Below are 16451 nucleotides of genomic sequence, written 5' to 3'. Positions count from 1 at the left end.
CCATCAGACTGTTGAACAGCTTCTATTACCATCAGACTGTTGAACAGATTCTATCACCAGACCATCAGGCTGTTGAACAGCTTCAAATACCAGACCATCAGACTGTTGAACAGCTTCTATCACCAGACCATCAGACTGTTGAACAGCTTCTATCACCAGACCATCAGACTGTTAAACAGCTTCTATTACCAGACCATCAGACTGTTGAACAGCTTCTATTACCAGACAATCAGACTGTTGAACAGCTTCTATTACCATCAGACTGTTGAACAGCTTCTATTACCATCAGACTGTTGAACAGCTTCTATCACCAGACCATCAGACTGTTGAACAGCTTCTATTACCATCAGACTGTTGAACAGCTTCTATCACCAGACCATCAGACTGTTGAACAGCTTCTATCACCAGACAATCAGACTGTTGAACAGCTTCTATTACCAGACCATCAGACTGTTGAACAGATTCTATTACCATCAGACTGTTGAACAGCTGCTATCACAAGACCATCAAACTGTTGAACAGCTTCTATCACCATCAGACTGTTGAACAGCTTCTATTACAAGACTAACAGACTGTTGAAAAGATTATATTACCATCAGACTGTTGAACAGCTTCTATTACCAGACAATCAGACTGTTGAACAGCTTCCATTACCATCAGATTGTTGAACAGCTTCTATTACAAGACTATCACTGTTGAACAGCTTCTATTACCATCAGACTGTTGAAAAGCTTCTATCACCATCAGACATTTGAATAGCTTCTATTACCAGACCATCAGACTGTTGAACAGCTTCTATCACAGACCTTCAGACTGATGAACAGCTTCTATCACCAGACCATCAGACTGTTGAATACCTTCTATCACAGACCTTCAGACTGATGAACAGCTTCTATCACTAGACCATCAGAATGTTAAACAGCTTCTATTACAAGACTAACAGACTGTCGAACAGATTCTATTACCATCAGACTGTTGAACACCTTCTATCACCAGATAATCAGACCGTTGAACAGCTTCTATCACCAGACCATCAGACTGTTGAACAGCTTCTATCACCAGACCATCAGACTGTTGAACAGCTTCTATCACCAGACCATCAGACTGTTGAACAACTTCTATTACCATCAGACTGTTGAATAGCTTCTATCACAAGACCATCAGACTGTTGAACAGCTTCTATCACCAGACCATCAAACTGTTGAACAGCTTCTATCACCAGACCATCAAACTGTTGAACAGCTTCTATTGCCATCAGACTGTTGAACAGCTTCTATTACAAGCCATCAGACTGTTGAACAGCTTCTATTACCAGACCATCAGACTGTTGAACAGCTTCTATCACCAGACCACCAGAATGTTGAACAGCTTCCATCACCAGACCATCAGACTGTTGAACAGCTTCTATCACCAGACCATCAGACTGTTGAACAGCTTCTTTCACCAGACCATCGGACTGTTGTACAGCTTCTATCACGAGACCATCAGACTCTTGAACAGCTTCTATTACCAGACCATTAGACTGTTGAACAGCTTCTATCACCATCAGACTGTTGAACAGCTTCTATCACTAGACCATCAGAATGTTAAACAGCTTCTATTACCATCAGACTGTTGAACAGCTTCTATTACCAGACCATCAGACTGTTGAACAGTTTCTATCACCAGACCATCAGACTGTTGAACAGCTTCTATTACCATCAGACTGTTGAACAGCTTCTATTACCAGACCATCAGACCATCAGACTGTTGAACAGCTTCTATTACCATCAGGCTGTTGAACAGCTTCTATTACCAGACCACCAGACAATCAGACTGTTGAACAGCTTCTATTACCAGACCATCAGGCTGTTGAACAGCTTCTATTACCAGACCATCAGACTGTTGAACAGCTTCTATTACCATCAGACTGTTGAACAGCTTCTATCACCATCAGACTGTTGAACAGCTTCTATCACCAGACCATCAGACTGTTGAACAGCTTCTATCACCAGACCATCAGACTGTTGAACAGTTTCTATCACCAGACCATCAGACTGTTGAACAGCTTCTACTACCATCAGACTGTTGAACAGCTTCTATTACCATCAGACTGTTGAACAGCTTCTATTACCATCAGACTGTTGAATAGCTTCTATTACCATCAGACTGTTGAACAGCTTCTATCACCAGACCATCAGACTGTTGAACAGCTTCTATTACCAGACCACCAGACAATCAGACTGTTGAACAGATTCTATTACCAAACCATCAGGCTGTTGAACAGCTTCTATTACCAGACCACCAGACAATCAGACTGTTGAACAGCTTCTATTACCAGACCATCAGACTGTTGAACAGCTTCTATTACCAGACCATCAGACTGTTGAACAGCTTCTATTACCATCACACTGTTGAACAGCTTCTATCACCAAACCATCAGACTGTTGAACAGCTTCTATCACCAGACCATCAGACTGTTGAACAGCTTCTATCACCAGACCATCAGACTGTTGAACAGCTTCTATTACCAGACCATCAGACTGTTGAACAGCTTCTTTCACTAGACCATCAGACTGTTGAACAGCTTCTATTACCAGACCATCAGACTGTTGAACAGCTTCTATCACCAGATCATCAGACTGTTGAACAGCTTCTATTACCATCAGACTGTTGAACAGCTTCTATCACCAAACCATCAGACTGTTGAACAGCTTCTATCACCAGACCATCAGACTGTTGAACAGCTTCTATCACCAGACCATCAGACTGTTGAACAGCTTCTATCACCAGACCATCAGACTGTTGAACAGCTTCTATTACCAGACCATCAGATCATTAGATACACACACACACACTCACATACTCAGACACACACTGCCAACACTGCTGTCGCATGCTATAGAGACATTGAAACACTGGTAAATACTGTAAATACTGTATCATATTATTTATAATACTGTACACTGAATTTTAGCTACACTGCATCTTTATTTCTATACTGGATGTTTGACAGAGATTGCTCTAGAATATCTACTGCTATACATATACATATAGTTCTTAGCTGATCCTGTGTAAATGATCCTGGTTTACATACGTATAGATTGCATTTCATTACTGCTGCAGTGCTATTTGGGTAATCAGATTCGTCCCGCCGTTCTTTATTATTATTTTTTTTTTTAAACATTTTAATTTTAGACATTTTACTACATTGTTAGAAGCTAGTAACATAAGCATTTCGCTGTACCCACTATAACACCTGCTAAACTGTGTACGCGATCAATAAACGTTGATTAGATGTTTTCACTTGTTGGCTCACCTGAGACCACTCCATGGCAACCCACTGTGGGCAGGTGAAGCTGTTGCAGCTCTGCTGCGTGATTGGCCGAGGGGAGTGTGTGCATTTCCACTCCTCCACCTGAGTGATCTGTCCGTGGGCGTCGTCCTCAACACACACCACGCTGCGCTCCTGCAGCCCGCCGCTCTCCCCACACAATACTGAACACTCTGTCCAGGGACCCTGCTCCCACCTGGGGAGAAACAGCAATAAGATACGTATAACTCTTTATGATGCTTTATACAGTGACATAGCATAGCTAACACAGCTATAACATGGTTGTGACTATCTGTGACACTTAATTCAGTGACATAGTATAGGCATAACACAGAACACAGGGACATACGGAATAGAATGAGATGTATTTGTAACCACACAAAGATGTAGGAAGAATATATATGCTCAGCAGATGTTTGACAAGTCCTCTCTTGTTACTGACAGTAATAATAATGTCACTGTACCACAGTAGTACAGGCTCTGTGATAGACTAGTGTCCTGTCCAGGGTACTACAGTAGTACAGGCTCTGTGATAGACTAGTGTCCTGTCCAGGGGGTGTACTACAGTAGTACAGGCCCTGTGATAGACTAGTGTCCTGTCCAGGGTACTACAGTAGTACAGGCCCTGTGATAGACTAGTGTCCTGTCCAGGGTACTACAGTAGTACAGGCTCTGTGATAGACTAGTGTCCTGTCCAGGGTACTACAGTAGTACAGGCTCTGTGATAGACTAGTGTCCTGTCCAGGGGGTGTACTACAGTAGTACAGGCCCTGTGATAGACTAGTGTCCTGTCCAGGGTACTACAGTAGTACAGGCCCTGTGATAGACTAGTCTCCTGTCCAGGGTACTACAGTAGTACAGGCTCTGTGATAGACTAGTGTCCTATCCAGGGTACTACAGTAGTACAGGCTCTGTGATAGACTAGTGTCCTGTCCAGGGTACTACAGTAGTACAGGCCCTGTGATAGACTAGTGTCCTGTCCAGGGTACTACAGTAGTACAGGCTCTGTGATAGACTAGTGTCCTGTCCAGGGTACTACAGTAGTACAGGCTCTGTGATAGACTATGATGGTCACTCACCGTGGCAGAGGCTGAAAGTGGTCATAAGGCATCACCTCTATGAAGCCATCACTAGAGAAGAGAAAGAGGAAGACGCCAGGTCACCATGACCATTCAGAGGAACCATGTTTCCTATACAGCCTTCACATGCACATCCACGACAGGAAACAGAATAGGGTGTGTCCCAAATGGCTCCCAATTCTACATGGTGCACTGCTTTTGACCAGGGCCCAGAGGGCAACCATTGTGATCGGTACATGTACATGCCTCTCAGGACAGAGGTCCATGTTGCACTCCTTGAGTTTGGGCGTGGGTTTGGTGTTCTCAGGGTAGCTGTTACAGTGGTGCTCTGGTAACACCTGACTGGACCTGATGTCTGTGCACTCTGCTGAGTTCAGCTGGTAACCTGGCAACAGACAGAAACCATCAAGGTCAGCAATGAATAGGATTGAAAGCAAACATTGGACTTACATTTATTGACTAACATTTGGTGGGCAATGGGTTCATTTTGGGCCCTTCAAATGTTTGTCTCAATGTCTGTTTTGGGAAGAAACATGAAAGGAAACTAAAACACAGACACGTTGGGTCATTCACAATCGGCTGCATTGCCTCATAATACAGCAACCAAAATGTAAACAAAATATAAATTGAATGTATGAAATGGAAAACATTGGATAAACATTTGGTTAATACTGGGCTAACGTTTTGCTCAATCATATCTCAAGCCTCATCAACATCTCTCCAGCTTTGACACATATAAGAGCTGATCTGGGTTCAGTCATACAGCTTTAGCTGGCAACAAGAACCATCTCTATAAGGGCTGATCTGGGTTCAGTCATAAACTTTAACTAATAGCTGGCTTCAACAGTCTCTATAAGAGCTGATCCCGGTTCAGTCAAAGCTATTGCTGGCAACAAGAACAATCTCTATAAGAACTATCTGGGTTCAATCATAAACTTTAAATAATAGTTGAAACCAACAGTCTCAATAAGAGCTGATCTGGGGTCAGTCTCACCTCCTCCACAGGTGACAGAGCAGGGGAAGAAGTCAGTCTCTCGCCACTGGTACCTGATTGGTTGATAGAACAGGAACTGGACCATCGTGTCCCTGGGAGCAGCATATTTAACCTGGAGAGAACACACACACTGTTAGACACAGACGCACACTCACACAATCACGTGCACGCACTCACACATTGATATCTAAAGATGTCTAGAGATCTAGACATGTTTAGAAAGATTATTGAGATTTAAGACTCAAACTCAGTCACTGGCCTTAGAACTCAGTGTATAAAGTCGTAAAACTCAATGTCTGAACAGACTCTGGTGCCAACTAGAACCAACCAAATCCTCATTTTCATACAAAACATTCATCAGAAGAACGTCTCGCAATCAAGCATTTGGACCACACTCACTTCTAGTATCCCTTTATTCAAATGAATTATTTCAACATTAATAATCACATTGAATAAACAAGGATTTGGTAACATCAGATGAAAGTAAAAGTTATTTTCTAAACTAAACATTTGTGATGTGGGTATGTGTAGTTCATTTACATCGCCGACGCTGTAGGCGCCGGTCCAAATCCTATATTATGTCATTACGTCATTGGTTCCATGTGAAAGACAGCGGAACCCTTTTACCTTTATAGTGCACTCATTTTACAAGTTGTGGACTAAAAAGGGAAAAGGGCGCCATTTAGCAGGCAGCCTAGGCCTACATACTAGTGTCTGCTATGGAATACACACAGGGCCTGATTTTCAGACTATGATGATCATGATGAAGATAACGCTAACGATGATGATGATGATTAGGAGAGCCATGACACAGTGTTTTATTGCCACAGAAATGGGAGTCGTGTCATGTTTGTGCAATGCTTTGATAACCTCAATGACATGGGAGAGAGCTTTGGTAGTGTCCCAAATGGAACCCTATTCCCTACAGTGCACTACTTCAAAGTGCACTAGGTCAACGGTAGTGCACTACAAAGGGAATAGGGTGTGATTTGGGATGCAAGCTTACTTTGTGGGTGTAATCAGCATACTTCACTAACATGCAATGTGTATGTATTGGCAAGGGCTTTCTCTACAAAATTGTCATCAATCTGTTCAGTATTTTGACATGAGTGGATGTAAAATAATGGTCATTTACAAAAACAATATTGATATGGTTACTCAGATTACAACATCTAAGAACACAAAAAAGACTGTCAGAATCATGAGAGAAATTGAGAAATGACTCTTGGATGATGTAGGTAGGCGTTTCCCTCATGAATGATGTAGGTAGACATTTCCATTATAACTACTGATACAGGATCAGATATGTTTGATCCCCCTTATGTTAAGATCATTACTTGAGATGGGCTAATCTGATCCTAGATAGGTAGGTAGGATTAACGTTTGCCTCCAGGCCACTGACTCAGCGCCTCTTCCTCGTGTCACCTTGATGATGTAATCGGCTCCCAGAGGTCCTTGTGTCCTGAGCGTCTGTCTGTCTGTCCCTTTCTGGTAGTCCACGGTGGTGTTACCGATGAGGTAGGAACCAGGAGAGACCAGACTGTGCTCCTCTTTACGACCCTGCAGAGACTGGGTCTCGATTACTGCAGGAGAGAGAGAGAGCGAGAACGAGAGAGAGAGATTGAGGGAGAGAAAGGGGGAGAGAGACAGAAGAGAGAATGAGAGAGGGGGAGAGATTGAGGGAGAGAGAGACAGAGACAGACAGAGAGAGAAAGAGACACACACAAAGACATAATGAGGTAAATCTGGATGTATAAAGTTCATCAGCAGTACTCCTCACACCAAGAACAGTTGATAACGGTGTTGATGTAGATCACTCAGACTGGTTTTAACCACTGTGTGTGTGTGTGTGTGTGTGTGTGTGTGTGTGTGTGTGTGTGTGTGTGTGTGTGTGTGTGTGTGTGTGTGTGTGTGTGTGTGTGTGTGTGTGTGAACGGACCAGTGCCCATATTCATAAAGCGTATCGGAGTAGGAGTGCTGGGATTAGTTTCTCCTTCTAGATCACAATGCATAAGATTTATATGGGCAACGGGGACCTGATCCTAGATCAGCACTCCTACTCTTAGACGCTTTATGAATATGGACCCAATACACCAAGGCTAAGATAAAGGTCACGATGCTAACAGTTTAATATTAAAAAGATTTAACAATATAGACTTCATCATCTCCAATGACAGTCATTGATGTGTGACTCTTTGAATGTCTATTGGCCAAACGACTGAGTGGGTGTGAGAAAATAAACAGTGAATTTGATAGAGTAATTTCTGGTAGAGACATAATCATATTCATCTGTCCCACGGCACAGCATCGGCCGTTCTTCTTGTCATCCCCCCCTCTCTTTATTTGTCTTTCTCTAACATATGTGTTTCTCACAAAATCTTTTATGAGGGGGAAGATTCAAACGTCTTCCAAAAAATGTTTTACATTAGAGATGAATGAAATCACTAACATTTCAACAAACTCTCAATTCACGTTCAACAAATGTTTCTGGAAAGGCCCAGGCGTGTTTAATGTATTTTCAACATCAATTATACAGTACATCACAAATGAGAATTTGGAATTTCACAACTTGAAATAATTAACCACAATGTAGCCCTTTGCCATATTAAAAAATAAGCCATTTGTAAGCCAAATAGCCTTTTAAGAAAAGCCCCAAGGTGAAAATATGATACCACTTCTCTCAAACCGCTCCTAACAATATTTTGTTTCAGTAGAGTTTGTGAACTTGAAGCTGGGTTCCAGAGGCTTTACATTTCTCAAATCAGCTTTTACTCTGCTCTCCTTTACCGGGTTTTACTCTGCTCTCCTTTACCGGGTTTTACTCTGCTCTCCTTTACCGGGTTTTACTCTGCTCTCCTTTTCTGGGTTTTACTCTGCTCTCCTTTACCGGGTTTTACTCTGCTCTCCTTTACCGGGTTTTACTCTGCTCTCCTTTACCGGGTTTTACTCTGCTCTCCTTTTCTGGGTTTTACTCTGCTCTCCTTTACCGGGTTTTACTCTGCTCTCCTTTACCGGGTTTTACTCTGCTCTCCTTTACCGGGTTTTACTCTGCTCTCCTTTACCGGGTTTTACTCGGCTCTCCTTTACCGGGTTTTACTCTGCTCTCCTTTTCTGGGTTTTACTCTGCTCTCCTTTTCTGGGTTTTACTCTGCTCTCCTTTACCGGGTTTTACTCTGCTCTCCTTTACCGGGTTTTACTCTGCTCTCCTTTACCGGGTTTTACTCTGCTCTCCTTTACCGGGTTTTACTCGGCTCTCCTTTACCGGGTTTTACTCTGCTCTCCTTTACCGGGTTTTACTCTGCTCTCCTTTTCTGGGTTTTACTCTGCTCTCCTTTTCTGGGTTTTACTCTGCTCTCCTTTTCTGGGTTTTACTCTGCTCTCCTTTACCGGGTTTTACTCTGCTCTCCTTTTCTGGGTTTTACTCTGCTCTCCTTTACCGGGTTTTACTCGGCTCTCCTTTACCGGGTTTTACTCTGCTCTCCTTTTCTGGGTTTTACTCTGCTCTCCTTTTCTGGGTTTTACTCTGCTCTCCTTTACCGGGTTTTACTCGGCTCTCCTTTACCGGGTTTTACTCTGCTCTCCTTTTCTGGGTTTTACTCTGCTCTCCTTTACCGGGTTTTACTCTGCTCTCCTTTACCGGGTTTTACTCTGCTCTCCTTTTCTGCTTTTTTACGTCACTGTTCTTTTCCTTCTCCACGTCGGCCTCGCTAGTCTCCTGATAGTTGATAAATGATCTGTTAAAGTAATTTGAAGGTCACTCCAAACCCTTGTTTTGAAACATCTGACAAAACACACATCCACTTAAACATGTGGAGTTGTATGGGTGTATTATGATGTTGGCCACCAACGAGGCAGCTGGAGTTAGCCATGTCTCCTGTGGAATCAGAGACACACACACACACACACACACACACACACACACACACACACACACACACACACACACACACACACACATATAGGAAATACATCTCATAAATCTGAAATGCATGAGCTCCCAACACAAGCCAACAGAGAGGAGAGGAGAGAACTCTGCCTCCATCTTTCTCACTCTCTCCCTCTATCAGCACTGCTTTTTAGAACCTTATTGGAACATTCTGGAATCTCTGAACATTCTTGAATAGCAAAGCATGACGTGTGTGTGTGTGTGTGTGTTTTTCTTCGCACATGTGTGTGCATGTCTGCGTCTCTACCTGCAAGTGTGTGTTTGAGTTTCTACTTGCCTGTGTGTGTGTGTGTGTGTGTGTGTGTGTGTGTGTGTGTGTGTGTGTGCGCACATATCAGAGTGGCTCATAGGTTGATCACATCTATATTTCAGCTGAGCGTTGTCAGTGTGGTATGTGATTCTCACAGTGCTGGGCAGAGTTAGACATAGCGTGATGACTTCCGCTATAAATCACTAGCATTGATCAGCTGCCAGAAGAACATTTGTTAGCCCAGATGTTTAGCGAGAAAGAGAGACCAAGAGAAAGTGCGTGTGGTTGTTTGTGTGTGTGTGTGTGTGTGTGTTTGTGTGCAGGTTGGACAGGCCCCTTGAACAGTGAAGTACTCACCTATGACATCAGGTCCCTTGGAGCTGACTCTCAAACTCCTGCTTCCCAAGGGGACTTCCAGCACTGTCTTCACAGCTGTAGGACAAAGGAGATTTTATTTTGACTACTCAACAAATACCAAAATGTCTCCACAATACCCCAAATGTCCTCACAATACACCACAATGTCAGCACAATACATCAAATGTCCCAAAATACACCAAATTCCAGTTTGTTTCCACATTAAACCAAAATGTACCCACAATACACCAAAATATACTCACAATGCACCAAATTCCTGAATACATACAATTGCCACAGTATACTTAAAATGTCAGCACAATACACAGAAATGTCTCCACAATACAAACAATGTCATCACATAAAATGTCCCCAGAATACATAAAAGACACTCTTAGAATACAATACACTAAATGTCCTAAAATAATAAACGCTTAGTTAATCTGGAAATAGATACGGCAGATACAGACGTAATTAACAGATGGTCTCTAAACACGACACATCTGTCATTTCTGAGAGTGTAACAATTGTCCACTAAGCTGTTGGGTAGATAGCACTCTCACTCCTGAGTTCTTGTTGCAGGTGTGGGAATAATGTGATAACTTCAAAGAGACATCCCACACATAGCTCTTCCTCGTATCACTTATCTTATTAAAGCTGACGTGTCTTCCTCTTCGTCAGAGCTTTTGCTGAAGGCCAAGAGGCTGACACCTAAGCTTTAATAAAGTGAGAAAATTAAAAAGCTTGTAAGTGATAGGAGCAAGAGCAGTCTGCAGGTTTCTTTTCCTTTTAGGGTAAACAAATGAAGTAATCTTTACCTGTTCTTATTATCCAGCTGGCGTGACTGTTTCCTCCCTGTTTCAGTTGATTTGAACAACGAACTCCTTTTGGCTTCAGATCTCAACATGAACATCAGTAAATAAAGTTGGGCCGGTCCTAAATTGTACCCTATTCCCTATATTGTGCACTACCTTTGACGGGGCCCCCATAGGGCTCTGTCATGTAGGGAATAAGGTGCCCTTTTGGGACACAGGCAGCGTGTAGGAGTTCTACTTCAGTTGGCAGATCATACTGACCTTCAGTGTCTTATCAACGAAGGGGGTTGGTGAGGCCAAAAGAAAGTGTGTTGAAACAAGTCAAACTGTTGAAACACCTCCAGAAACCACTTAAGCATACAGTTAATGTAAAACAAAAATATGACAACAAATTTTATGAGGTGAAATAGAACTGTGTCGAAACTATTTTGTTTCAAAGTGGAATGAAATAATGTATCTGTGATGTATCTTGAGAATTCACAGTGTTGAAAAACCTGGAGTAACCGTTGGACGGTGAAAGCATTGTCAGAATTTGAGTCCCAAGTGACAGCTTAGGGGCCCTGGTCAAAAGTAGTGTACTATACAGGAATGGGGTGCCATTTGGGACATAGACTAAGACTGTGAAAAGGAATGTTCTTCCAAGGAGCAACATGGAAACTGAGTTTACAAACCAGAGAGGTAAAATGATAACCCATATTTCTCCCTCTGCAGTCTGCAATGTGCCAATTCTAAATGTGTTAATGTGAAAACAGAAGAACAACAGCGACATGTACAGTAGAATATGTGTCCAATATAGCATGACCTCCCATAGCAGGCAAATATAAGGTTAGGCAAGAAGGGTTTGTGTGTGTGTGTGTGTGTGTGTGTGTGTGTGTGTGTGTGTGTGTGTGTGTGTGTGTGTGTGTGTGTGTGTGTGTGTGTGTGTGTAGAGATAAACCAGGTAATAACATCTGATATCTACTGTAGAAACACCTTGTGACAGTCACGTTAACACCCCCCCCCCTCCAACCAGGTGATAACATCTGATATCTACTGTAGAAACACCTTGTGACAGTCACGTTAACACCACCCACCCCTCCAACCAGGTGATAACATCTGATATCTACTGTAGAAACACCTTGTGACAGTCACGTTAACACCCCCAACTCCTCCAACCAGGTGATAACATCTGATATCTACTGTAGAAACACCTTGTGACAGTCACGTTAACACTCCCCCCCCCTCCAACCAGGTGATAACATCTGATATCTACTGTAGAAACACCTTGTGACAGTCACGTTAACACCCCCCCCCCCCTCCAACCAGGTAATAACATCTGATATCTACTGTAGAAACACCTTGTGACAGTCACGTTAACACCCCCCCCCCCCTCCAACCAGGTAATAACATCTGATATCTACTGTAGAAACACCTTGTGACAGTCACGTTAACAACCCCCTCCAACCAGGTAATAACATCTGATATCTACTGTAGAAACACCTTGTGACAGTCACGTTAACACCCCCCCCCCTCCAACCAGGTAATAACATCTGATATCTACTGTAGAAACACCTTGTGACAGTCACGTTAACAACCCCCTCCAACCAGGTAATAACATCTGATATCTACTGTAGAAACACCTTGTGACAGTCACATTAACACCCCCCCCCTCCAACCAGGTAATAACATCTGATATCTACTGTAGAAACACCTTGTGACAGTCACGTTAACACCCCCCTCCAACCAGGTAATAACATCTGAAATCTACTGTAGAAACACCTTGTGACAGTCACGTTAACACCCCCTCCAACCAGGTAATAACATCTGATATCTACTGTACAAACACCTTGTGACAGTCACGTTAACACCCCCCCCTCCAACCAGGTAATAACATCTGATATCTACTGTAGAAACCCCTTGTGACAGTCACGTTAACACCCCCCCCCCCTCCAACCAGGTAATAACATCTGATATCTACTGTAGAAACACCTTGTGACAGTCACGTTAACACCCCCTCCAACCAGGTAATAACATCTGATATCTACTGTAGAAACACCTTGTGACAGTCACGTTAACACCCACCCCTCCAACCAGGTAATAACATCTGATATCTACTGTAGAAACACCTTGTGACAGTCACGTTAACAACCCCCTCCAACCAGGTAATAACATCTGATATCTACTGTAGAAACACCTTGTGACAGTCACGTTAACACCCCCCCCTCCAACCAGGTAATAACATCTGATATCTACTGTAGAAACACCTTGTGACAGTCACGTTAACAACCCCCTCCAACCAGGTAATAACATCTGATATCTACTGTAGAAACACCTTGTGACAGTCACGTTAACAACCCCCCCTCCAAGCCCCACCCAGTGTCTCTATACTGTAAACCTCTCACAGGTAAAGTACAAGTGGCACAGAATATGTGTGTGAACGTTTCCTCCTCGGTTCTCCCCACTCTTTTTTTTAAACTCATCAATCTACACACAATACATCATAACGACAAAACAAAAACATGTTTTTAGACATTTTTGCTCATTTATAACAAATATATCACAAATATGACATTTACATAAGTATTCAGACCCTTTACTCAGTACTTTGTTGAAGCCCCTTTTGTAGCGAATACAACTTCCAGTCTTCTTGGGTATGACGCTACAAGCTTGGCACACCCGTATTTGGGGAGTTTCTCCCATTCTTCTCTGCAGATCCTCTCAAGCTCTGTCTGGTTGGATGTCTCTCCAGAGATTTTTGATTGAGTTAAAGTCCGGGCTCTGGCTGGGCCACTCAAGAACATTCAGAGACTTGTCCTGAAGCCACTCCTTCATTGTCTTGGCTATGTGCTTAGGGTCGTTGTCCTGTTGGAAGGTGAACCTTCACCCCAGTCTGAGGTGCTGAGCGCACTGGAGCAGGTTTTCATCAAGGATCTCTCTGTACTTTTCTCCGTTCATCTTGCCCTCAAGCCTGACTAGTCCCCCAGTTTCTGCTGCTGAAAAACATCCCCACAGCATGATGCTGCCACCACCATGCTTCATTGTAGGAATGGTGTCAGGTTGAATCCAGATGTGACACTTGGCATTCAGGCCAAAGAGTTCAATCTTGTTTTTTGCTGTGACATGCACTGTCAACTGTGGGACCTTATATAGACAGGTGTGTGCCTTTCCAAATCATGTCCAATCAATTAAATTGACCACAGGTGGACTCCAATCAAGTTGTAGGAACATCTCAAGGATGATCAATGGAAACAGGATGCACCTGAGCTGATAGCAAAGGGTCTGAATACTTATGTAAATAAGTTCTACGTTTTTTTAGGGGGAGGGGGAGAGGGGGATTGGGTGCAGTGCCTGAGCGTGATGGGGGAGGGAAAGGGAGGATTGTGATAAAGGGGGGAGAGGAGGATTGGGTGCAGTGCCTGAGGTTGATGGGGGAGGGCAAGGGAGGTTGGTGATGAAGGGGGGAGAGGAGGATTGGGTGCAGTGCCTGAGGGTGATGGGAAGGGAGGATGGTGATGAAGGGGGGAGAGGGGGAATGGGTGCCTGAGGGTGATGGGGAGGAGGAGGGAGGATGGTGATGAAGGGGGAGGGTTACATCACTCTGGGTCATCTTCACCATCTGGAAGTCACATGACTGGGGCACAGGGCAGAGAGGGAGAGGGAGAGAAAGAGAGAGCGAGAAAGAGCGAGAGCAAGAGAGAAAGAGAGAGAGAAAGAGAGAAAGCGAGAGAAAGAGAAAGAGAGAGAGTGAGAGAGAGAAAGAGCGAGAGAGAGAGAGCGAGAGAAAGAGAAAGAGAGAGAAAAAGAGAGAGCGAGAGAGGTAGACTGTCAGACCTCATTGTCAGATTCATCACTGCGCCTCCTCGTCATCCTCTTTTGTCTAAAAATCTGTTTTCACTTTGTTATTATGGGGTATTGTGCGTAGATTGATGAATTTAGAATAAGGCTGTAGCCTAACAAAATATGGAAAAAGGGAAGGGGTCTGAATACTTTACGAATGCACTGTATGTTTTAGTGTGCTACAGTGAAGTAGTAGTGAGCACATCCACATGTCTCCTAAAATGTCACAGCGTTTAATGTCATGTACAGCTAAAAACATATAAACATGCACACACACACACGCGCACGCACACACACACACACACACACACACACACACACACACACACACACACACACACACACACACACACACACACACACACACCTCAATATCCAGCCTGATAAGCGTACGATAGACCTCTTTCATTTCAGTAGAACCCGTGCCAAATGTGTTCCCCTGCTAAAGTGCTGCCTTTTCAGACACTTGCCTTTTTCATAATACAAGTTTTTCTCCAAGCCTGTGGCTGAGAGGGGCGAGTCTTCTGTTCTAACGAGGCGAGAGGTTTATAGACAAGTGGAGTGCTAATGCTATTTTCCGCTGTTTGAGAAATCTACTTTTCCCTCTGGCAACACTAGAACTACATCCCAAATGGTACCCTATTCCCTACATAGTGCACTGCTATTTATCAAAGCCCTATGGGCCCTGGTCTAAAGTAGTGCACTATATAGGGAATAGGGTGCCATTTGGGACGTAGTACTGGGACACTCCTTTTAACAATTAAGCACCGCTGGACTCCCACCAAAGTAATCATATATGGAAAGAGAATCGGTAAGTCTCCGATTTTATTATGGTAATGAAAAGTCCATTCCAGAGTTTGTTCAATTGTCTGAAATGACTTTTTTTTTTAAGTGACTGTCCTCCCAAACAAATGAGTGAACAGTGAAACATGGAGGTACTCTGTTATGAGCTTGGTTTAGGCTGATCTTTCATCGACTCGCCGATACATTGGAGTACTTCTGGCACGGGCGCTTTGGCTTTAAGCATATTCCAGACACAACAACTGATACACACTATTCACAATCAGAAATAAAGGATCACAATAAACTAACGTGCTATGTCATGCTTTCTGTGTGTGTGTGTGTGTGTGTGTGTTTGTGTGTGTGTGTGTGTGTGTGTGTGTGTGTGTGTGTGTGTGTGTGTGTGTGTGTGTGTGTGTGTGTGTGTGTGTGTGTGTGTGTGTGTGTGTGTGTCACTGGGGCATATTACATTCCACTCAGACTCATAGTGTTGCTCTGAGGTTTAGTTTTCCAGTGCTGAGTAGAGATACGAAATCAATGTCCGAATCAGAGTGGAAACGCTCTCTGCATATTTCGATATTTTCCTTTGGTTGGGAATGCTGATGCAGTGAGTGTGCAGAGTGAGCTCTGAGGAATGAAGCAGAACTGCCAGTTCCTCATTAGGAGCTTTTACAGTAGATTAATAAAGAGGAGAGAATGACTCTATCCCGAGTCCAGACACACACACACACACACACACACACACACACACACACACACACACACACACGCTCGCAAAAACACATACGCATACACTCTTGCACGCAAGTTCACAACACGTATGCACATGTGCCCACACACATACACACCTACACACTCACCTACACACACAGGCCAAGAGTCCTTAGCACCGGGTGCCCTGGATTATCCTGAAAAATAAGGGCCTGTAGCGCCCAAACCACTAGAGAGGTGGAGGAAGCTGATGGGGAGAGAGATGGAGGGGTAGAGAGAGAGAGAGGAGAGAGAGAGAGAGAGAGAGAGATGGAGGGGGGAGAGAGAGAGAGGAGAGAGAGAGAGAGAGAGATAGAGAGATGGAGAGGGTAGAGAGAGAAGAGAGAGAGAG

The 16451-nt window shown here is 43.6% G+C and overlaps 1 protein-coding gene across 1 annotated transcript in view; it reads right to left on the bottom strand.

The window, feature by feature from the left end:
• The window catches only part of LOC115203418 (ADAMTS-like protein 3), a 189669-nt gene that overhangs the window by 11255 nt on the left and 161963 nt on the right, over positions 1-16451 (bottom strand). The window contains exons 8-13 of the mRNA XM_029768103.1: positions 9940-10014; positions 6812-6969; positions 5387-5498; positions 4639-4777; positions 4393-4443; positions 3299-3509 (exon numbers count right to left, since the gene is read on the bottom strand). Of these exons, the coding sequence (XP_029623963.1) occupies positions 3299-3509; positions 4393-4443; positions 4639-4777; positions 5387-5498; positions 6812-6969; positions 9940-10014 (746 nt within the window). The remainder of the gene's footprint in view (positions 1-3298; positions 3510-4392; positions 4444-4638; positions 4778-5386; positions 5499-6811; positions 6970-9939; positions 10015-16451) is intronic.

This window comes from Salmo trutta, chromosome 12 (genome assembly GCF_901001165.1).
Source record: "Salmo trutta chromosome 12, fSalTru1.1, whole genome shotgun sequence".
Classification (NCBI taxonomy): domain Eukaryota; kingdom Metazoa; phylum Chordata; class Actinopteri; order Salmoniformes; family Salmonidae; genus Salmo; species Salmo trutta.
This window is presented reverse-complemented; position numbering and strand designations above follow the sequence as displayed.